Source organism: Zingiber officinale, chromosome 8B (genome assembly GCF_018446385.1).
Source record: "Zingiber officinale cultivar Zhangliang chromosome 8B, Zo_v1.1, whole genome shotgun sequence".
NCBI lineage: Eukaryota > Viridiplantae > Streptophyta > Magnoliopsida > Zingiberales > Zingiberaceae > Zingiber > Zingiber officinale.
This window is the reverse complement of record NC_056001.1, coordinates 67,328,520-67,352,320: the sequence shown is the minus strand read 5'-3', so window position 1 is coordinate 67,352,320 and position 23,801 is coordinate 67,328,520. Positions and strand designations below refer to the sequence as shown.

At 35.0% G+C, this 23,801-nt stretch overlaps 1 protein-coding gene across 1 annotated transcript; it reads right to left on the bottom strand.

Moving 5' to 3' along the window:
* Positions 1-790: 790 nt before the first annotated feature.
* On the bottom strand, positions 791-3,918 carry LOC122017837 (ruBisCO large subunit-binding protein subunit beta, chloroplastic-like). The gene is made up of 4 exons (XM_042575543.1): positions 3,772-3,918; positions 2,714-2,959; positions 2,483-2,608; positions 791-943 (listed from the first exon to the last, which is right to left on the bottom strand). The coding sequence occupies exons 2-4, from the start codon at positions 2,954-2,956 to the stop codon at positions 938-940; spliced, it is 375 nt and encodes a 124-aa protein (XP_042431477.1). The 5' UTR covers positions 2,957-2,959; positions 3,772-3,918; the 3' UTR covers positions 791-937.
* Positions 3,919-23,801: the final 19,883 nt, after the last annotated feature.

Here is a 23,801-nt window from a genome sequence, read left to right as displayed (position 1 = left end):
CTACATGTCCTCAATCTCCTTTGATGTCGGAGACATCTCTTTAGATAAAGACACTCCATGCCTTAAAGGTAAGAAACCTTTCTAGGAGTTTTTGCACTTCTGAAAAAGTCAAACAACAACGGTTTTTACCGTTGTCGTAAACCATTTGAGCTGTTGTTAAAGTAGTGTTGTTAAAAGGGTGGCAAAGACAACAGTTTTTAACCGTTGTCTTTGAAGGCAAAGACAACATTTTTTACAACGGTGAAAAACTGTTGTCTTTTCCTTCAAAGACAACAGTTTTTCACCGTTGTCTTTGAGCGTCTACCTTTAATAACATGGTCTTCAACAACAGTTTTAAACTATCTACGACAACGGTGAAAAACCGTTGTCTTTTTTAGATAAAAAATAAAAAAAATTAATACACAATTTTCCAATATTATAAATCATTCAAAATACTAAATTTCAAAATAAAATTTAATATACAATTTTCTAACATTCAAAAATAATATCTATAACATTCTGAAAAAATTTCATAAGCAACCAACAAAATTTCATAAGCAACCAACAAAATGATAACACTATTAAAACAAAGGTAGAACAATATAACACGAGATTTTCTAATCTGTTTTGACTGTTGAACTTTTGCTCCTAATCTGTTTCAAGGACCGCAGCGCTGCTACGGTGCTCTTCATGTATAAGCTCTGCATATATTTAATCTCCTCCAACTCCGGAACCCTCCCACCTGATTGTGCCGGCTTTGGCACTCCATTTTGTCCGTCGCATTCTGCTGAAATTGACAGGTTGTTGCTGGGGAAGAGGTGGTCGAGCATAGCCACACACTCCTTCACGAGTTTGTATAGGAGATCAGTTGTAAAGAATGGTTGTTGCAGTACCTTTTCGATGAAGGGCTGCCTGATAAGTGCTCTTGTTCTCTTGTCATACTTCTTCAGTATTTTCACTAAACCTGAATTCATCACAACAAGAATAATAAACCATCTAAATGAGTGCACAAATTTTAAAAAAAAAAAGAACTAGAAGAAAGGACAGAACAGTTAATCAATAACACTCAGATAATTGTAAACTATAATTAGGCTCTGATCATGACTATGCTAACATGAGTTTCCTTGTTAACAAATTGAGAAATAATGGTTTGGAGAAATTAACAAACAAGACATGTAATATCTAAAATAAATGGGAGAGTTTGATACCTAAATAAAATCAACCTTGTTCAGTCAATGTAAAATCAGTTAAACTGCATTGGTACTAGGCAAATAACATAAAATTTTCTGTTGTGGAAGTTATAATGAGAGTGGATTTATTGTTTCACCAATGACAAGAGAAATATTACTGTGTGATTTGAAGAAGAAATCCAAACATCTATTCTGCTGAATGCTAATTTATCATAACCTAGCAAAACAAATTTACCAAGCTACTCCAACGTCCTTCTTAATCAATCTTTAATTGATATCAATTCATCACAACTTAGATTGTTTGGAGGATCCACAGAAGTGTATTAATTTACATGTTAGAATACTGAAAATAAGCTACAGTGAAATCTTTAATGTGTACCATGGACTACATAAGAATAGATCAAGAAAAAGTTGAATTCTTACGGAAACCTACCCGTGTAGTTAATTACGTGATCTTCTCCTTAGCCTTTACTTTCCTTTGAACATTCTTCCTTGATAGTGATCTTCAAAATTATATTAATTGTCAAGATGCATGCTATAAAACTGTTCAAACAATCACTTAGATAAAGCACAAACAATCACTTTGTTTATGCTTCAAGATCCTACAAAGATTGAATTGCACATGGCAAAGATGTCGTCAGCCTGCAAACTTCTCGCTTAAATCAATTTCCAAACATGAAATACTAGTAGCGATATTGAACTATTTTTCTAGTTGTCAGTCTTTCTTGCAAAGGATGCAGTTATTTTTTCACCTAAAATTATCACCTAAACAATCAATGAATGTTATTTTTTCTATTTAAGTATAAATTGATCTAATCAAGTCAATATTGAAATTGAAATGACTTGACACCATGACAAAGCAAGGATTGATTAAGCCCATATATTCCTTTCCCAGTCAATATACAGATACAATAAAATTCCTCCTTGAATAAACCTGGCAGGCAGCAGCCAATTTCCAGAACAATGATGAAGTAACTACCAGCGTAAGATATTAGTTGTGATATAGCCATTTATAGTGTTCAATGGAGGTAAAACATCTACGTGGACTTTGCATAGTTGGATCATTGTTTGTTCGTTGCTATTGTTCATATTCCTAGTAAGAGGAAAAGAATATAAAAACAGTTGAAAGGACAATCATCAAGGAGATAGCTAGCATACTTTTTTAGCAATATTGCTAATGCATATAGTATCGTTAGCGTTTCATTCCATGCTGCCTATACAGGCTCAAGTAGCCATCATCATGTATATGAAACAAAAATGAAACATATCATGATGAATCAAGCATGAGAAAAAGGAAACACCAAATTGCCTACCTCTTTTGCTACTGTAACCCCACCATTCACAATCTTAGGTGATCCATACTTGCTTTCCAAGACAACATTTCTTCCCTTTGGACCGAGTGTAACCCCAACAAGATCAGCAAGCTTGTTGACACCATTCTGATGACACCCAAATGGATTTTATGTAATAGACAAGGAAAAAAGATATATCTACAACATAATAAAAAACATATGTGGTAAATATTTACAGTTAACAAAGCATACTTGTAGTTTTTTGATGGCTGAGCCATCATTATTGAAGTATAATTCCTTGGCCATAGCATTAATCATACAGTTCCCTTTCCTTCGACGACTGAAGCTCAACTTGTTGTTGCTGATGTTTAAACTAGGTGACATAGAAGCAAGAGAAGAAAGCTTCTGCCTAGAAGCTAGCATCTTATTGTCTGTTGTGGAACTAGCAGAAGCAACCGCTCCAAAAGTAGACATTGTGTAGAAAGTTGAAGCCATGGACTGCTGATGAGAAACATAAATATTTCATAACCAAACAAAAAGGAAACTTAGATTCACAACTAAATTGGTTAAAGGATCATCCACAAACACATGACAAGATAAACACCCTTTTCTTCCAAATACTAATTGAAGAACCATCTTTGTAGAGTTACATGATTTGTTTTGACCTACAAAGGGAGATCCCTTGAAATAGGAGAGCTCATCTAGGTGTCTAACGGCTTGTGATAACAAGTCAAGGACAGTTACGTTGATTGGTTGACACTAATTGTATCTGGAAGTGTAGTAACGACCTACTGTCAGACCGTTATGGCAACATGTAAAGACCGATATTAAAATGTACACACACATATAGCGACAGAAAGAAGTAAAATGGAAGATTTCTAGCAGAAGATCGTATTAATTGAATAATATGTTTTAATTTAACTAATTTTAGATGACAATACTCATTGGATTTCCATAAGACACTAATTAGGCAAGCAGTGTTTCCAAATCATAAGTTTTGACAGTCCGCTTTCCAAGTACATGTGATCAATTTGTCACGATAAAGTCCGTAACAACACCAAACACTTCAAAACACCGTGACAAAAGACTCGTGCACAAGAAACCCAATTTTGTTCTGCAAAGCACGAGAAGGTAAAAGGATCCAACCAAGTCATCTTCGAACTCTGACGAGCTTACCGACGAGCCAAATTTCTGGAAGACGCGAGGTAAATTTGCATGAAAAAGCAAGCCCTGTACCTCGTAGACGAAAAATACCTAGAACACAAGCTGAATCGACCGAAACGACATACAAATTTAGGCAGGAATCTCACCTCGGACGAAAAGTCGAAACTAGGTCTTCGTTGGATTCCGGCGTATAGGCCTTGCTTTGTGAGAAAGCTCTGCAGACGAATGATAGAAGTGGAGGCGGATGAGGTTTTATGGCAGAAGGGCTTTCCTTTCTGCACGACGAGAGTCGCAAATCTCAGCCGTTAGATCCGGAGTGGAAACTCCGTGGAACCATGTAGGAGATCCACCAATGCAGGGTCGACAACTCTAGAAGAAGAGAAATCTCCGGCGGATAGACTCCAGTGATCAGTGGAGAAGAGCCTTAGCCGGCGGTGGACGCTTGGTGCTAGCGTGATCAATTTCCTCGTGGCTCCGGCGTTGGGGAAGAGTTAGGGCTCGGCGACGGTAGCTATGGCGTTGATCGGAGCAAGGCACGACTCAATGAGGCTTCAGCCGACGTTGAGTAACTCTTGGCTGGTGGTTATGTATGCGGGGAGAAGAAGTATCGCGGCGTCGATAGGCGGTGAGGATCAGCGTCGGGTTGGGAAGGAGGGGAAAGGGGAATCGGCAGTGGTGACCTAGCCTCACGCGAACAAAAAAACTCTTTGTTCGTGAGTGTTTTTTCGTGAAGTTAAAAAAACTATTATTTTTTGGGATTCAACAACATTCAATAGACAACAGTTTAATAAAACTGTTGTATATTATCATGTAAGCCACACTAAAAGACAACAATTTTTTAAAACCGTTGTCTTTGACATACATTAGACAACAGTTTTTTAAAAACCGTTGTCATTTAAAAAAAATTATGGTGAACAACAACGGTTTTCAATAAAACCGTTGTTAAATGGTAAAAAGACAACAGTTTCTCGAAAAACTGTTGTCTATTAGGTGTGGTTAAATCTAAAATTTCTTGTAGTGATGCTTAAAATGAGCAAGGATTTTTCCGATGTATCAAGCTTGGGATAAGTAAAATATATTTTTTTTTTCTTACGATCCCTTATTACTTTGATCTCAAGAATATATACATTCTCCCAAGTCCTTTATATCGAATTGTTTGGACAACCATACCCTTACTTTTGACAACATTTTGATATTGTTTCCAACTACCAAAAATGTTATCTACGTTTAGTACAAGAAATACCACCACGCTTCCATCACACCTTTTGTATACACAAGACTTATCCGGTTACTAAATCCATAGATCTGGATTACTTTGATAAACCGGATGTTCCAAGACCTTGAAGCTTTACCTCAGTCCATAGACTGATTGAGCTTGCACACAAGATGCTCTTAGCCCTTTGCAATGAACCCTTCTGGTTGCTTTATATGGATGCTTTCTTCAAGACTTCCATTAAGGAATGCTGTCTTGACATCCACTTGCCAAATAGATAAAAGAATCCGGATAGAATTAAGCATGGCTACCAGTGAAAAAGTTTCCTTTTTCATCAAGCCTTGCTTTGAAAGTTACCACCTTCCTGTCTATCCCTCTTTTCCTATTATAGACCTTTTTACACCCAACGGCTTTTACACGATTTGGTGATTCTACAAGCTTCCAGATTTTATTAGAATACATATATTCTAATTCTGTTATTCATTACTCTTTGCCAAGATGCTGCATCTTTATCTTGGAGTACTTCATCATATGACCGGAGATCAGGTGCATGTCCTCCAGGGATCGAATCCAAAAACTCTCCCAAAACATGAACCTATTTAGGTTGCCTAACAACCCTCCCACTACAACAAGGCACTTTCTACAATTGTGTATCATATGTGATACGTGTTGCAGTTTTCTTGTGGTATCTCATCTTGTACAGTTGGTACTAGGTTAGACATGTCCTTTATTATTTCCTTAAGAACAAATTTACTTATGAGCACGTGGTTCATTATATAGTCCTTTTCTAAAAATCAGTCATTGATGCTAACAATGACCTTCTGATTTTTAAGACTATAAACCTACTTTTGTTTATCTAGGATAACTTACAAACAAGTGAACTCCTATCCAACTTATCATTATCTCTCTTTAACATATGTGCTAGATTACCCGAATCCGAATATGCTTCAAAATAGGCTTACGCCTATTCAACAATTCTATATGAGTAGAGAGTTATGACTTGGAAGGCACTATGTTCATTTTCATTTTCAGAGTTTATCCTTAAAATAAATTTGGTAATTTTCTGAATAACTCATCATCTATCTAATTATTCCATAAGAGTTCTTTATCTTCTTTCTACTACACCATTCTGTTGGGGTGTACCAGATGCAGTTAGTTGGGATTGAAATCCAACTTCTGATAAGTGACTCCTAAAATCTCTCAAGAGGTACTTGCCACTACGATCTTCCATAGTGACTTTTTACTTTATTCCTCCGCATCAACCTTGTACTCTTTGAACTAATCAAAGTACTTAGTCTTGCGGTACATTAAGTAAATTTATTTGTATCTTGAATAGTTGTCTATAAATTAGACAAAATATTCAATACTACCTCTTGTCTGGATAGTCATAGGATCACACAAATCAGAATGAACCGATTTCAACATATCTTTGACTCCATACCCCTTGGACTTAAAAGCTTCTTGGTTTTTTTTTTTCTTCCAAGTAAGACTCGCAGGTTGGAAAGATTTCCACTACCAATGAACCCAAAAATTCATCAGCTACCAATGAATCCTACTTTAGTATAACCTAGCTTTAGATGCCAAAGATATAATTGGTTCATTTCCGAAGGTTGCTTTCTCTTAAAATTAGAAGATGTGTTACTAATTTCCATTTGTTGCATCGTGGGAGTTATTGGATTATAAATTGTCAACCATCATACCATAATAGATAACTTTCCTATTTTTCTTGATAACAACTTTGTTATCAAAATAGACACAATATCTGAAATCAGGTTCTTTCTAAACTTGGTACGTAAAGACAATTACTTAAAATCCATATTTTATTCTTATCAAAGGATAAACATCTCCCACTGCAACAGCTACCACTTTTACAGTAGTGCCCATGTGGACGGTGATTTACCTTTCATTTAGTTGTCGGGTTTCCTGGAACCCTGCAATGAATTGCAGACATGATTAATGGCATCTTGTATCTACACTCCAGGTTCTGGTAGATAACACCACTAGACATGTTTCAACTAATGAATTAAATACACCTAAATTGTTCTTAGTTCTAAGAAGACAGTCTACCTTAATGTCCAAGTCCTATTTCCAATCATTACAATTGGGACTACTAAGTCTTTTTCTATAGTATGACTACTAGGAATTGACAAACATCCTAAGAATCACAAAAATATTTGGTCAAGATCAACTCCTTAAAATCTCCATGAATTTTGTGTATACAAAATCGAAGAGGAGATTTTATTCATTAATTTTATTATCTCGTCAACTTTACTTTATGACGAATAAAATTAATAGTTGATCTCTTTGATCAAATATTTGGTCAAAACTTTGAATTTAAAATAACATTGATTCCTCAAACAATATTATTTAAATTTACCAACACCTCAAACACCGTAAATTTTGCATGCCACGTTAGTGTGGACGTATACAAATTCATCATTTGTAAGAGGAGGGTTTTACCCATTGACTATCTTGTCAATATAACTTTTGGACAAATAAAATTACCTCAAACACCATGAATCTTGTATGCCACGTTAGTGTGGACGTATACAAATTCAAACATTTGTAAGAGGGTTTTATTAATTTTATTATATTGCCAATCTAGTTTTATGACAAATCAATAGTTGGTTTCCCTTTGGTCACACAAGTGATAGTAGTGACTCCGTTGGGGAGGATACTATTAAATGTGTCTAAGTGTATACCATTTCTTGACACTAAGTCCATTAATAAGATTATGCCCCTTCCGTTGGGGAAGATCACACGCTCTTAATTAACTTCCTATAGTCATCCAAAAATGGAAGTCTGTTCTAGTGATCCACAAACAAGCTCATCCGTTATGGAGGAAGGCACTCAGAGCCAACGCGCAAGCTTGTTTGCATCACTTACAAACCAGTAATGGAGACCATGGGATTTACTTAAAAATCCCTCTCCCACTTAGTTATTTGTAAATGAGGAATTTTAACTATGCTAGCCTACTAAATATGTAAACCAACATGCACACACAGCACAATATAAAAGCAATAAATAGAAAATCTAATTTTCAACTAGTATGACTTTTATCTCTAGTTGTCCTCCGTGTGTTGTCATCCCAAGCTGCTGCCATATTTGGCCACCGCCACCGGGACTAGCTGTCGCATCCATCTTGCTCCTAGTTCCGCTGCGCCTATGGTCCTTAGAAGGTTCCACGCTTTGCAAGATTCGATCCGCGACATAAATAAAATTTTACATTTTTGATCCTATATTCCATAAAAGGAATGTACATGTATCTAGATCAAAAATAAAATCCTAATAAAACTAAATACAGCTCCTGCTGTATTTTATAATACAATCATGCACACACATATAAATGCCCTTGACATGTCCAAGGGTCCAATCACACACATAATAACTAAAAGTCATAATAGTTGGATCCTCAAAGTTAGCACATCCTACTATTAACCTGCCTAAATTATGTATGTCATGTGCATAATTAAACTAATACCAAATACACAGAGGCAAAACCCTAGCTCTGATACCAATTGTTGGTTGCTACTCGAAAACCTAGAGGTTCCACTGTACAAAAATTTTGTACAAAGGTCTGAACCTTTTCCTAGCTACCATGTGTTCTTTTAAATTAAATTTTGGATCGCCTGCGGAACTTAACACGTTTGATCCAAAACTTAATCTATTTGTTCTTTAAGGTTTAGACTTGGATCTCCTGCGGAACTTAACACGTTTGATCCAAATCACCTAAGTTATTAATTCCATTAAATATTAATTTCCATAATTGGTTCCCAGGACTGACGTGGCAAGGCACATGACCTTCTTGGATATGGGAACAACCACCACCGACTAGACAAAACCTTTTATGGAAAGCTAATATTTAATTTCCTAAAATAACTTTAGGTCAACCAAAAAGAACAATCAAATCACAAGGAAAAGAAAAATAAAAGAACACAACTTCGAAAAACATATTCGAAATACTAGAATCGTAAGCCTCTTATATTTGGTATTATTTCCATAAATAACTAGCATGATGCGAAAAGGAAAAATTACTAGTTATACCTTCTAAAAAGACCTCTTGATCTTCTACCGTATTCCTCTTCTAACCTCGGACGTTGTGTGGGCAACGATCTTCCGAGATGAGAACCACCAAGCACCTTCTTCTTCCTTGCAAGTTTCAGCCACCACAATTCTCCAAGAGAAGTAGAGGTCCGGCCACCACCACCAAGCTCCAAGGGATGCAAGAAACAAACTCTCCTTCTTCTCCTAGCTAGAACCGGCTACCATCAAGAGCTCCAAGAGAGGTTGCCGGCCATAGAGAAGAGGAGAGGAAGAAGCTAGGGCGCCACCAAGGAGGAAAAGAGAGGAAGAATAAATAGAGTTGATCACCCGTGAAGGCACCTCTACCCCCTCTTTTATAATCCTTGGTCTTGACAAATAAGGAAATTTTAATAAAAAATTCCTTAATTCTTTTGTCATAAAAAAGAAAAATTATTTTAATTAAAAAACAATTTTCTTCTTTTAATCATAATGGCCGGCCACTTCTAATTCCCCAAAACAAGGAAAATTTAATTCACACAAGAATTAAAACTTCCTAATTTGTTTCTAGAAATTTATAAAAATTTCTCCAATAATTTTTATCCCTTCATGATTGGTTAATAAAAAGGAAATTTTATAAATTAAAATTCTTCTTCTAAACATGTGGATAATTTCCAAAAGGAAAGTTATCTCTAAAAATTAAAATCTCTATTCACTCTACAACTAACGAAAGATATCAAATCTTTTCTTAATCTTTTGTAGAAACTAATAAAAGAGAATATTTAATTTTTAAACTTCTCTTTTAAATTATTATCATGGTCAAAAAGGAAAGTTTTTCTTAAAAATAAAATCTCCTTTCAATCTACAAATAAGGAAAGATTTCAAATCTTTTCTTAATCTTTGTAGAAAGCTTTAAAAGGAAAGATTTAATTTTAAACTCTCTTTAAAACTATGATATCCACATAAGAAATAATTTTAATAAAAATCCTTTTTGATATGACGGCCACCCAAACTTGGGCTCCAAGCTATTGGCTGCCACCTTAAGGCCAACCTTTAGCCTGGCCCTAAGCTCGAGCTTCAAGCTTAGCTTGGCCGACCCCTATTGGTTAGGTAAGAAGGTGGGTATGTGGTGGGTATAAACTTATATACAAGAGGCTACGATAGGGACCGAGAGGAGGAATTGGTTTTGTCTCCCGATGAAATTAAGCTTCCCGTGTTCGCCCCGAACACACAACTTAATTCCATCAATAATAATTCATTCCACTAAATAACTATTATTGAACTACCGCACCAATCCCAAATTACATTTTGGGCTCCTTCTTATTATGAGTGTGTTAGTCTCCCTGTGTTTAAGATGTCAAATGTCCACTAATTAAGTGAGTTACTGACAACTCATTTAATTAATATCTTAGTCCAAGAGTAGTACCACTCAACCTTATCGTCATGTCGGACTAAGTCCACCTGCAGGGTTTAACATGACAATCCTTATGAGATCCTCTTGAGGACATTCTCAACCTAGATCACTAGGACACAGTTTCCTTCTATAATCAACAATACACACTATAAGTGATATCATTTCCCAACTTATCGGGCTTATTGATTCATCGAACTAAATCTCACCCATTGATAAATTAAAGAAATAAATATCAAATATATGTGCTTGTTATTATATTAGGATTAAGAGCACACACTTCCATAATAACTGAGGTCTTTGTTTCTTTATAAAGTCAGTATAAAAGAAACGACCTCTAATGGTCCTACTCAATACACTCTAAGTGTACTAGTGTAATTATATAGTTAAGATAAACTAATACCTAATTACACTACGACCTTCCAATGGTTTGTTCCTTTCCATTATGGTCGTGAGTTACTGTTTATAATTTATAAGGTACTGATAACATGATCCTCTGTGTGTGACACCACACACCATGTTATCTACAATATAAATTAATTGAACAACTGCATTTATCATAAATGTAGACATTTGACCAATGTGATTCTTATTTCTATATAAATGTTTATACCAAAAGCTAGGCTTTTAGTATACACTCTAACACTTTGAAGGTTTCTACCTTCCCGTCTGTCCCTCTTTTCCTTTTGTAGATCTACTTGCATCCAACAGCTTTTATACCATTTGGTGGTTCTACAAGCTCTCAGACCTTATTAGAATACATAGATTCTATTTCAGAATTCATCGTCTTCTGCCAAGATACTGCATCCTTATCATGGAGTGCTTCGTCATACGTCTGGGGATCAAGTTCATGTTTATTTGGGATCAGGTCCGAAGATTCTCCCAAAAACATGAATATCTAAGGTTGTCTAACAACCCTCCCACTGCGACGAGGCATTGTCTGTAACTGTGCATCATTTGTAACACGTGTTGCAATTTCTTGTGGTATTTCATCTTGTACTGTTGGTACTAAAGTAGGCATGTCTTCTCTCATTTCTTCTAGAATAATTTTACTTTTGGGCTTGTGATCTATTATATAGTTTTCTTCTAAAAACTGGGCATTGGTGCTAACAATGACCTTCTGATCTTTAGGACTATAAAATAAACCACTTTTCGTTCCTCTAGGATACCCCACAAACACACGAACTTCTGTACGAGATTCCAACTTATCAGCATCTGCTTTCAGCACATGTGCTGGACTACCCCAAATTTGAATATGTATCAGACTAGGCTTTCGCCCATTCCACAATTCTATGGGAGTAGAGGGTACTAATTTAGAAGGTACCATGTTCAGAATGTGCACTGCCGTTTCCAGAGCGTATCCCCAAAATGAATTTGGTAATTCTGAATAACTCATCATCGATCTAACCATCTCCATAAGAGTCATATTCCTTCGTTCTACTACATCATTCTGTTGGGGTGTACCATGTGAAGATAATTGGGATTGAATCCCAGCTTCTGATAAGTAATTCCTAAACTCTCCTAAGAGGTATTCCCCACCATGATCAGATCGTAGTGTCTTGATACTTTTACCAAGATGTTTCTCCACATCAGCCTTGTACTCTTTGAACTTATCAAAGTACTCAGACTTGCGGCGTATCAAGTAAATGTATCCATATCTTGAATAATCGTCTATAAAAGAGATAAAGTATTCGAAACCACCTCTTGCCTGGATAGACATAGGACCACACAAATCAGAATGAATCAGTTCTAACATATCTTTGGCTATATACCCCTTGGCCTTAAAATGTCTCTTGGTCATTTTACCTTCCAAGCAAGATTCACAGGTTGAAAAGTTTTCCGACTCTAATGAACCCAAGAGTCCATCGGCTACAAGCCTTTGAATCCTACTTAAGTTAATATGACCAAAGTCTTAGATGCCAAAGATATGTTTGGTTCATTTTCGAAGGTTCTTTTCTCTTATTAAAGTTAGAAGATGTGTTATTAATTTTCATATTTTACATTGTGGGAGAAATTGGATTTAAAGTATATAAATTACCAATCAATGCACCAAAACAGATAATAACCTTATTTCTCTTTATAACCACATTGTTACTAAAAGAAACAGAATATTCATCCAAATACAGTTTAGAAACTGAAATTAAATTCTTTCTGAAACTGGGTACATAAAGATAATTTCTTAAAACCAAACTTCTATTCCTATCAAAAGATAAGTAGACGTCTCCCACTGCAACAACCGCCACCTTAATAGCATTGCCCATGTAGACAGTTATCTCTCCTTCAAATAGTCGTCGGGTTTCCTGGAACCCCTGCAAAGAGTTACAGACATGATCAGTGGCTCCCGTATCTACACACCAGGTGCTGGTAGATAACACCGCTAAACATGTTTCAACTACTAGAGAATGAGATATACCTTTATTGTTCTCTTTCCTACGAGGACAGTCTGCCTTCCATTGTCCTGACTACTTACAGATGAAGCACTTGCCCTTCGGCTTCTTCATTCCATCTTTTTGTCTTGTACCTTGAGGTTTATTCACCTTCTTTGCTGAAACAACCTGTTTCTTCTTCTTCTTGCCTTTCGACTTAGAAGTAGAACCATATTCAGCATAGTGAATCTGAGAATTATGATGAAATAGCCCTTTTGGTACCTGAAGTTCTGTCAACAGTTCTGCCAATGAATACATCCTTTTATTCATATTATAGTTCAGGTGGAAATTCTCAAAACTTCTGGGTAGAGTTTGGAGAATGATATCGATTTGGGTTTCCCCATCGATTTCTCCTCCAAGAATTTGTATTTCATTCAAATACGCCATCATCTTTAGGATATGATCCCTTACGGGAGTCCCCTCTGTCATGGTGGTTGTCATTAACTTTCTCATAGCTTCTTGCCTAGCGGCTCGATCCTGGTGACCAAAGAGATCCTTGAGACTGTTCATTATATTATAAGCTATTGGTAAATCCTGATGCTGATGTTGCAGCACATTTGACATTGAAGCCAAAATATAACACCGCGCCATCTCATATGCCTTTACCCATTTCCTATGATTCTCAATCTCCTCTTGGGTAGACTCACCATTAGGTACATTAGGGCACTCCTCTGACAGTACAAACTTATAGCCCTCAGCAGTTAGAATAATGTCCAGGTTTCTTTTCCAATCTATATAATTGGGACCAGTAAGTTTGTTCTCTTTCAGTATGATGACCAGTGGGTTGAAAGTTATCCTAAAAATCACAAAATAAACTTTGGTCAAGACTCTAAATTTAAAATAATATTGATTCCTTAAACAATATTATTTAAATTAACTAACACCTCAAATCACCGTGAATTTTGCATGCCATGATAGTGTGGACGTATACAAAATCAAACATTTGTAAGAGGAGGTTTTACCCATTAATTTTATTCTTGTCAAGCTAACTTTATGACAAATAAAGTTAATAGTTGGTTTTCCTTCGGTCACACAAATAATAGCAGTGGCTCCGATGGGGAGGATACTATTAGATGTGCCTAAGTGTATACCATTACTTGACACTTAGTCCATTAAATAAGATTATACCCCTTCTGATAGGGAAGATCACACGGTCCTAATTAATTTCCTATAGTCATCCAAAAATGGAAGTTTGATCTAGTGATCCATAAACAAACTCATCCGATATGGAGGACGACACTCAGAGCCAACACGCAAGTTTGTTTGCATCACTTACAAACCAGTAATGGAGACCGTGGAATTTGTTAAAAAATCCCTCTCCCACTTAGTTATTTAAGGTGAGGAATTTTAACCTAGTAAGCACACATCACACACATCACAGTAAATAAAAGCAATAAATATGGAAATTATTTTCCAACTATTATGGCCTTTTTCCATCATTGTCCTTCGCGTGCTGCCAGCCCTCGTCGGGTCCATCGAGCTTCTTTTTTTCGCTGCGCTTCTGGTCCTCCAATAGTACCACGTCTTGCAAGGATACGATCCGCGACAAAAAAATAAAATTTTACATATATCGATCCTATATTCCACAAAGGAATGTACATGTAATCTAGATCGAAACAAAAAAGTAAAATCCTAATAACTAATGCAGCTCCTACTGTATTTAATATTACAATCATGCACACACAATAAAATGCCCTTGACATGTCCAAGGGTCTAATCACACATAATATCTGTAAGCCATAATAGTTGGAGCTTGCAACCACAGAGTTAGCACATCTTACTATTATCCTGCCTAAATTATGTATGACATGTGCATAATTAAACTAAAAACCAAACACACAGAGGTAAACCCTAGCTCTGATACCAATTATTGGTTGGTCCTAGGAAGATCGTACCTGTTCCACTGTACAAAAATTTTGTACAAGTGTCGAACCTTTCCTAAACAACCTATTGTGTTCTTTAGAAATTAAATTAGGAATCGCAAACGCAACTTAACATTATTGATTCCAAATTTAACTTATCTGTTCTTAATGGTTTAAATTTGGATCACAAACGATGCTTAACATTATTGATCCAAATCCATCTATGTTATAAATTCAATTAAATATTAATTTCCAAAATTGGCTTCCAGGACTACATGGTGAGGCACTAGTCATTCTTGGGTATGGGATCATCCACCACCGCCTAAACAAAGCCTTTTAAAGAAATCTAATATTTAATTTCCTTACATAACTCTAGGTTTAACCAAAAAGAACAATCGAATCACAAATTTGAAAAATAAAAAAAAACACAAACTCGAATCACAAATTCGAAACTCTAGAATCATATGCCTCTTGTGTTTGGAATTCATACAAAGAAAAACTAGCATGATGCGAAAAATAATTACTAGTTATACCTTTCTTTGTATGCAATGACCTCTTGATCTTCTGTCGTATTCCTCACCTCCTCTTGGACATCGTGTGGGCGATGAACCTCCAAGATGAACACCACCCAAAAGCTCCTCCTCCTTCTCTAAGTTTCGTCCACAACCACCACCAAGGAACAAAAGAGAGCAAGGGGAAAGGAAAGGAGAGAGGGCCAACCACAAGAGAGAGCACAACCAAGAGAATAAGAATTGATACATCATGAGGCCTCTCCTCCCCTTCTTTTATAATACTTGCCCAAGGCAAATAAGGAAAGTTTTTTACAAAAAATTAAAATTTTCCTCTTGTTTTCCTTTCCTCCTTCTTAATTCCTTTTTCTCCTCTTAATTGATTGAATGGCCGGCCCCTTGCTTGGGCACCAAGCAAGGGTGGCTGGCCCTTAAAAGAAGAAAAATATATCTTGTAAAAATTTTATAAGCAAAGAAGGAAAGCTCTTATAAAATTTTACAAGCTCTCTTTTAATTTCCTAATGTGGATGTTTTAAAAAAGTAAAATTTTAAAACAAGTTTTAAGATTCAAAACTTCTCATTTAAAATTTTCTTTTTTAACATGGTTACAAAAAGGAAAGTTTTAAATTTAAAACTCTCTTTTTAAAAACCATGTGGATGGTTAAAAAAGAAAAGTTTTAAAACTTTTAAAACTTTCTTTTAAACCATGTGACCTAATTCAAATAAGGAAAGTTTTATAATTTTAAAATCTCTCTTTTAAAACTTGTAGATATCTACAAAGAGAATATTTTAAAAATTCAAAACACTCCTCATACTTTGAATTATGTGGTCAACCCCCTTCTTGCTTGGGCACCAAGCAAGAGGTCGGCCCCATGGCTTGGTCACCAAGCCATGGGCCGGCCCCCTCTTAGACACCAAGATGGGCTTTTCATGAGTGGATATGAGACATTAATGAGGCTACGATAGAGACCTAGAGGAGAAATTAGTTTTGGCCTCCCGATGAGCTCGAGTATCCCGTGTTCACCCTGAACACACAACTCAAGTACATCAATAATAACTCATTCCACTAGAGAGTTATTATTGCACTACCGCACCAATCCCAAATTACATTATGTGCTCCTTCTTATCATGAGTGTGTTAATCTCCCTGTGTTTAAGATATCAGATGTCCACTAATTAATCGAGTTACTGACAACTCATTTTAATTAATGTCTTAGTCCAAGAGTAGTACCACTCAACCTTATCGTCATGTCTGACTAAGTTCACCTACAGGGTTTAATATGACAATCTTTATGAGCTCCTCTTGGGGACATTATCAACCTAGATTACTAGGACACATTTTTCTTCTATAATCAACAACACATACTATAAGTAATATCATTTCCCAACTTATCGGGCCTTTTGATTTATCAAACTAAATCTCACCCTTTGATAAGTCAAAGAAATCAATATTAAATATATGTGCTTGTCATTATACTAGGATTAAGAGCACACACTTCCATAATAACCGAGGTCTTGTTCTTTTATTTAGTCAGTATAAAAAGAAACTGCCTCAATGGTCCTACTCAATACACTCTAAGTGTACTAGTAAAATTATATAGTCAAGATAAACTAATACCTAATTACACTACGACTGTTCTGATGGTTTGTTCCTTTCCATCTCAGTCGTGAGCTACTGTTTATAATTTATAAGGAACTGATAACATGATCTTCTGTGTGTGACACCACACACCATGTTATCTACAATATACATTAATTGAACAACTACACTTAACATATAAATGTAGATATTTTTGACCAATGTGATTTTTTATTTTAAAATAAATGTTTACAAAAGCTAGGCATTTAGTATACACTCTAACAGGTGAGATGCTCAAGTTCTAGACCTATAGGAGCATGCTTTCTAAGGGTTTGATCTAGACTAAGGCTAAAACTATTTTTAAATTCTAAAAATAGGGAATTTTGAAAAATATAAAATGTTTTACCCTAGAATTTAAGAAAAATATTTTTGAAAACAATATTAAAAGTAAGAGTCCTAGTCTATTAAGCACATTTCTAATTGCCGACGTAAGTTACTAAATTCACTTTCAAGGAGAGGTTTAGTGAATATGTTAGCTAAGTTAAACTTGGACTCAATGTATTTGAGTTCAATATATCCTTTAGTGACATGATCCCTGATAAAGTGATGTCTAATTTCAATGTGTTTAGTTCTTGAATGATGCACAGGATTTTTTGTTAAATTAATTGAACTGATATTATCAATTAGTACTTTTATGTTTGTAAAGTTTAAGTTAAAATCTTTTAAGGTATCTATCATCCATAATAATTGTGCGACACATTCTCCTATAGCTATATATTCTAACTCAGTAGTAGATAAGGCAACACAGTATTACTTTTTACTAAACTAGCTGACAAGTGATGGACCAAGTAGTTGACAATCACCACTTGTACTTTTTCGGTCCATTTTACAGCCAGCGTAATCTGAGTCAGAATAGCCTATTAGTTCAAAGTTGCTTGTCCTAGGATACCAAATTCCTATATTTGATATTCCTTTAAGGTATCTAAAGATTCTTTTGACTTGTGTCAAATGTGATTCTTTAGCACAAGTTTGGTATTTAGCACACATACTAATTGTAAATAGAATATCAGGTCGACTTGCACTTAAGTATAATAGACTACTTATGACACTCCTATAGTATTTTAAGTCAACTAATTTTCCATTTGGGTCATCATCTAAGGTTGTGTTAGTTGCCATAGGTGTTTTTATTTCCTTAGTGTTTTCCATTCCAAATTTTTTAAGTAGTTCGTTAACATATTTCTCTTGATAAATATAATTGGCCTCATTTGTTTGTTTAATTTGTAACCCTAAAAAGTAAGTTAATTTTCCTACTAAGCTCATTTCAAATTCATGTTCAATTCGAGTTGTAAATTCTTGTAAAAATTTTGAATTTGTTGACCCAAAAATCATATCGTCTACATAGATTTGGGCTATGAAAATATTTTGTTTGATTTGACAAATAGGGTTGGGTCAATTTGACCTTGGTTGAATCCTTTAGAAATTAGGTAAGAGGTTAACCTTTCATACCATGCCCTAGGTGCTTGTTTAAGACCATATAAGACTTTTTTAAGTTTAAATGCATGGTCAGGATGATCTAGACTTTCAAACCCAGGTGGCTGACCTACATACACTTCCTCTTTTATTAGTCCATTTAAAAATGCGGATTTAACATCCATTTGATAGAGTTTAAATCCTTTATGCGCTGCATAGCTAAGCAACATTCTAATGGACTCAAGTTTGGCTACTGGGGCATATGTTTCATCATAGTCAAGTCCCTACACTTGACTAAATCCCTTGGCAACAAGTCTGACCTTGTTTCTAATAATTTCCCCAGTTTCACTTAGTTTGTTTCTGAATACCCATTTTATTTCTATTATCTTTTTATTTTTAGGTGGTGGTACTAAATCCCAAACTTGGTTCCTTTCAAATTGGGCCAACTCTTCTTGTATAGCTATGATCCAATCTGGGTCAAGTAAGGATTCAGCTATGGTTTTGGGTTCAATTTTTGAGATTAGGGGTATTTGACTTAGGTTTCTAAAGGATGACCTAGTCTGAACCCTTAAGTCTGGATTACCAATTATTTGTTCAATTGGATGATTTGGGTTGACTCTTATAGTTTTATTAGGTTCATTTAATTAAGGTTGCTCTTCTTCTTCTTGACTTAGATTTTCACTTGGGTTACTTTGAACAAAATTACTTGGTTGAATCTGGGTTTGTTCTAAATTTTGATCAGATTCTTCAAATTTTATATTTGAGGTATCTTCAATTTTTAGTATGACTTTATTATATATTCTATAACCTCTACTGTTTAGTGAATATGCTACAAAAATTCTGTTTTCTATTTTTGAGGCAAATTTTCCTAAGTGTTCTCTTGTATTTAGTATATAAGCTGGGCACCCAAATACTTTAAAGTAACTAACATCAAGTTGTTTATTATAATATATTTCATATAATATTTTGGTATGAGTTTTAGTTATTGTAGTGTCGTTTTGTACATAACAGGTTGTACTAACAACTTCTGCTCAAAAATATTTTGGTAAGTTGTATTCATTCAACATTGTCCTAGAAGCTTTAAGTAGGGTTCTATTTTTTCTTTCTGTGATTCCATTTTGTTGAGGTGTTTTAGGGCATGAGAATCCGTGATAGTATCCATTTTTCAGACAAAATTTGTTTTAAGTTGTGATTTTTAAATTTTCCTCCGTTGTCACTTTTGATTCTTTTAATTTTTAGATCTTTTTCATTCTCAACTTGTTTGCAAAAATTAGTGAAGATTTCAAATGTTTCATCTTTACATTTTAAGAATTTTACCCAGGTGAACCTAGAGTAGTCATTTATTATTACCAAGCAATACAAACTTCCATTTATTGATTTGACCACATGAGAATCAAATAAATCTAAGTGTAATAGTTCTAGTATTGAATTTGTTTGAAGTTTATTAGTTGGTTTGTGAGTTAATTTTATCTGTTTTCCTTGTTGACAAGTATTACAGATTGTTGAGTCTAAGTTGGGTAATTTTGGTAAGCCTCTAACTAACCCATTTAATTTACTTACATTTCTAAAGTTTGTGTGTGACATTCTTCTATGTCATAACCATGTTTCTTCTTTTTGTGTTAAATAACACTTAAGTGAAGAAGATGTTAGGTTAATTGCATAGATATTATCTTTTCTAAATCCGTTTAGGCTTATAGTAGGGTTATCTAAGTGCTTAACTAAACATTCATTAAAAAGAAACCTAACCTTATAACCAGAATCACACAGTTGGCTTATACTAAGAAGATTGCACTTGAGTTTTTCAACAAGTAAAACTTTCTTAATAATGAAATTGGTTTTGAGTTCAATATTACCTATCCCAATTACCTTGAGCTTGCCGTTGTTTTCAAAGGCAACTGTTCCTAGGCTTTTGTAGGTTAATTGAGTGAATTTGGTGTGATCTCTAGTCATATGTTTGGAGCAACCACTGTCCAATATCTACTTGATTTTCTACAGCAGGTAGGAGTTTAAAAGTTAGTTCAATTTAATCTAATTTTTAAGTTTTAATTGTTAATTTTTTAAAATCAAATTTAAGTTAAGTTTAAGATAATTTTTAAGTTAAGTTCATTTTTGAAATATTTTTTAAAATTTAATTTAGAAGTTTAAGTCGATTTCTTAATTTGATTTTTAAATTTAATTTTCAAATAAATTTTTAAGTTAGAAAATTTTAAGTTAAAAATATTTTTCCAATAATTTTATAAGTTAATAAAATTTTAAGTTAAAATAATAATTTTTTTTAAGATTGAGTTTTAATTTAATTTAATTTAATCTAATCTAATCTAATCTAATTTAGTTTAATTTAGTTTAATTTAATTTATTTTAGTTTAGTTTAATTTAATTTAATTTAATTTAGTTTAATTTAATTTAATTTAATTTAGTTTAATTTAATTTAGTTTAATTTAATTTAATTTTAAGTCCTTAGTTATCTCACCCAATCTATGTTTTCAATCAGGGAAACCTATAGTTTTTGTGAGGTGAAGTTAAGTTCAATTTTTTTAGGATTTGGTTTAACTGTGTATTATATTCAGGTTTAGCTTTGGGCTCAACAAACAGACATTCTTTGGATAAATTTCTGGGCTATGGTGAGTCATCTGGATATCATTAGAGTAACCATGCCTTCGAGGTTTTCCAAATAGTCCTATCCGCTGAACTTAATACAAAACCTTGGTCTAACTGGTTAGGATTGGTAAGGGGTAGCTTCAGTTAGTTCTACTCAACCAAATGCACCAGGTCGAAGTCATATCTTCCTACGCATACATAGACTGAGCTTCCCTAACCTACTATCATCCAAAACTTCACCAATACCGTAGGTCAAGTTAAACTTAGTCCCTTTTTAAACTAATCTTAATTACCCTACTGGGTAGGTTACTTTTGGAGGTGTCAACTAGTTTGGAGTCTCCCCCTGAATTATTGATCTGAGTTAAATTTTAGTTTTGGGTTTATGTTGGCTACTTTTATAATTGTAATCAACTTGATGATAGTTTGGTTTTATATTGGTTCTATAGTTATTTCTATTATTTGATTTTGGTTTAGTTGATTTCATTTTAGAATTCTGAATTGAGTTTTTGGATTTTACATAATATATTTCATTTTTAGGTATATAATATTTATTAATTCCTACTTACGTGGTTAAATACGCTTTCAGAATCCAAGCTTTAGTTTGTTGTTTGTGTTGTGTTATTAGTGATATAAATGATTTATTTGAATTTGACTTGTATCCAAGTCCAGATTTATTGTAAACAATCTTTTGACTATTTAAGATAAGATCTAAATTTTTAGATCTCATTATAAATTTTTCAAAAAGCTCTTTTAGTCTTTTAGTTTCAGCTTTTAGTGTTGAATTTTCCTCCTCAAGTGTTAGAACTTGATTTGGATTTGATTTTTCAATTTGTTCCTTGAGTTGTTGGTTTTCCTTAAGGAGCATTTTATTTTGATTTTCTTGTTCGGTTAATTTTCTATTCAAACATGAAATAACCTTAAAAAACTTTTTTCTTAAATAAAAATTTACCTCATCGGGGTCTTTGGAAATGAGTACAGACTCATAGCTCGATTCGGGTTCGGACCCGTCTTCTGATTCGTCCTCCGATTATGATTCGTGGGCCATCAGTGCAAGGTGGCTTTGGTGCTTCTGCTCTTCGGCTTCTGATTCCTCTGAAGAAGAATCGCCCCAGGTCGCTTAGAGTGCCTTCTTCTTGGTTGTCTTTGACTTGTCGTTCTTCAATTTTGGATACTCGTTCTTGTAGTGACCCTTCTTGTTGCATCCGAAACAGGTCACGTTTCTTGGTTCAGTTGTGGAGTTGATCTTCTGTAGGTCTTTTCTGCTGAAGTTTTCTTTCTCGTGGTGAACATCTTTCTTACCAAGTTCACCAGGTACTCTTCGTCTTTTGAATCTTGGTCAAACTCATCTTCAGGTTCAGGCTTGGCTTTTGTCTTTTCCTTGGAGGAACCTAAAGGCGCTGGAATTCCGTTCTGTTTAAATTTTCCCGTAAAAAAATTATACAAGTACAGAACTATTCCTAGCAACCCGCATGTTCGATCAGACATGTGTTTGATCAATCAAGCAAGTTCTTGATGGATCAAAGCACACCTTGATCGAAGTACAAGATCACTGGCCTCTTGTGTTGGTATTCAATACAAAGAAAACTCGAACTAATTACGCAGCGGAATTAAAGAACTAGTTGTACCTTTCCTTTGTAGCTAAAGACCTCTTGATCTTCTGCCATATTCCTCTCCTTTTCTTGGAAGTTGTGTGGGCGACGATCTACCAAGACAACACCACCCTCTTTCTCTTCTCGGTTTCCAAACCGCCGGCTACAAAAGGAGGCTCTAGGATGAGGCACCTTCTAATCTTCTTCCTCTTCTTCAAGCCGCGGCTACAAAAGGAGGCTCTAGGATGAGGCACCTTCTAATCTTCTTCCTCTTCTTCAAGCCGCCGCCCACCAAGGGAGAAGAGGCACTGGCCCTAAGCAAGGAGGAGGGGGCCAACCCTAGGTGGAGAAGGTGGAGAAGGTGGCGCCGACCACCAAGGAGGGAGGAGATGAGGGGCGCCAGTGTAATGACCACCCTTCTTACTACTACTACTCTATAAGGATGACCGTTACTTAATTACTAACTCTACTTAACCGGTATGATTAAAAATCACATGGAAACCCTACCGAAAAATTTCGACAGAGTCTCCCCTGTACCGGTGACCTTATTCAACAATACATGCAATATATACTCAGCCACAAGCGGCTGGAACACATATCAAACACACAAAAGGAATAACATCACCACGCAGTTTAATAAAATCAAATCATGCAAGTAATAAATAGCGGAAACAAAATAAAAACATACAATTAACTAACAGCGGAAGACTAAAATGACTCATCTAATACATTCTTAATAAATGACAATCTTAATAAACTCTTAAACTAAGTCCCAAGGCTTCCATAGTCCTGGCATCATACATCCTTCGAACACCTCCTTGTCGCCTTCCTTTCTATATCTTTTTCTTTCCTGTATCTGCAGTAAGAGGAAGTGTAGTCTATAAGCAAAATTTTGCTTAGTAAGCGCTATCTAACTCACAAAATCTCGATATGCATGAGGATATACTGAAATCTAAAATTGAATGCTCAAAAGGAAATCTACTCATGCTCGTCTACTAGTGAAAGAAACATACTGAAAGGCTAAACATGTAAAGTAAATCTATACAATCATGCTAGCATAAAGGACTAAACTTACTAAATTCTAAACACCTTCTGAATCTTATTTCACTTGCTTAAAGACTTACTCTTTAATACTGTATACTTATGTAAAACTTGCTTTACTTGTTCAAAAACTTATACTTATAATACTTCAAAATAATAATCAACTTCTCTTGGGCCCGGCAACTGTGCTTTTACTTTTGTAACAACCCGACCCATTCGGCGGCACATTTGGCGGCCCATTTGGCGACCCTATGGTCGTCGACCGTCGGCCGAGCCGTTACTACTAGGTTATCTAAACCTAGGGACAACTATGGGAGCCCAGCCCAAGGACAGAGAGTCCAACACAGTGCCACTGATAAAAGTAAAATACTTGTTATCTTTTAATACTTCTATATAATGCCTCGGCATTTTCTTTAGCACCTTGTGTGCCAAAATCCCTAAAGTCTTGACTTTGGGATC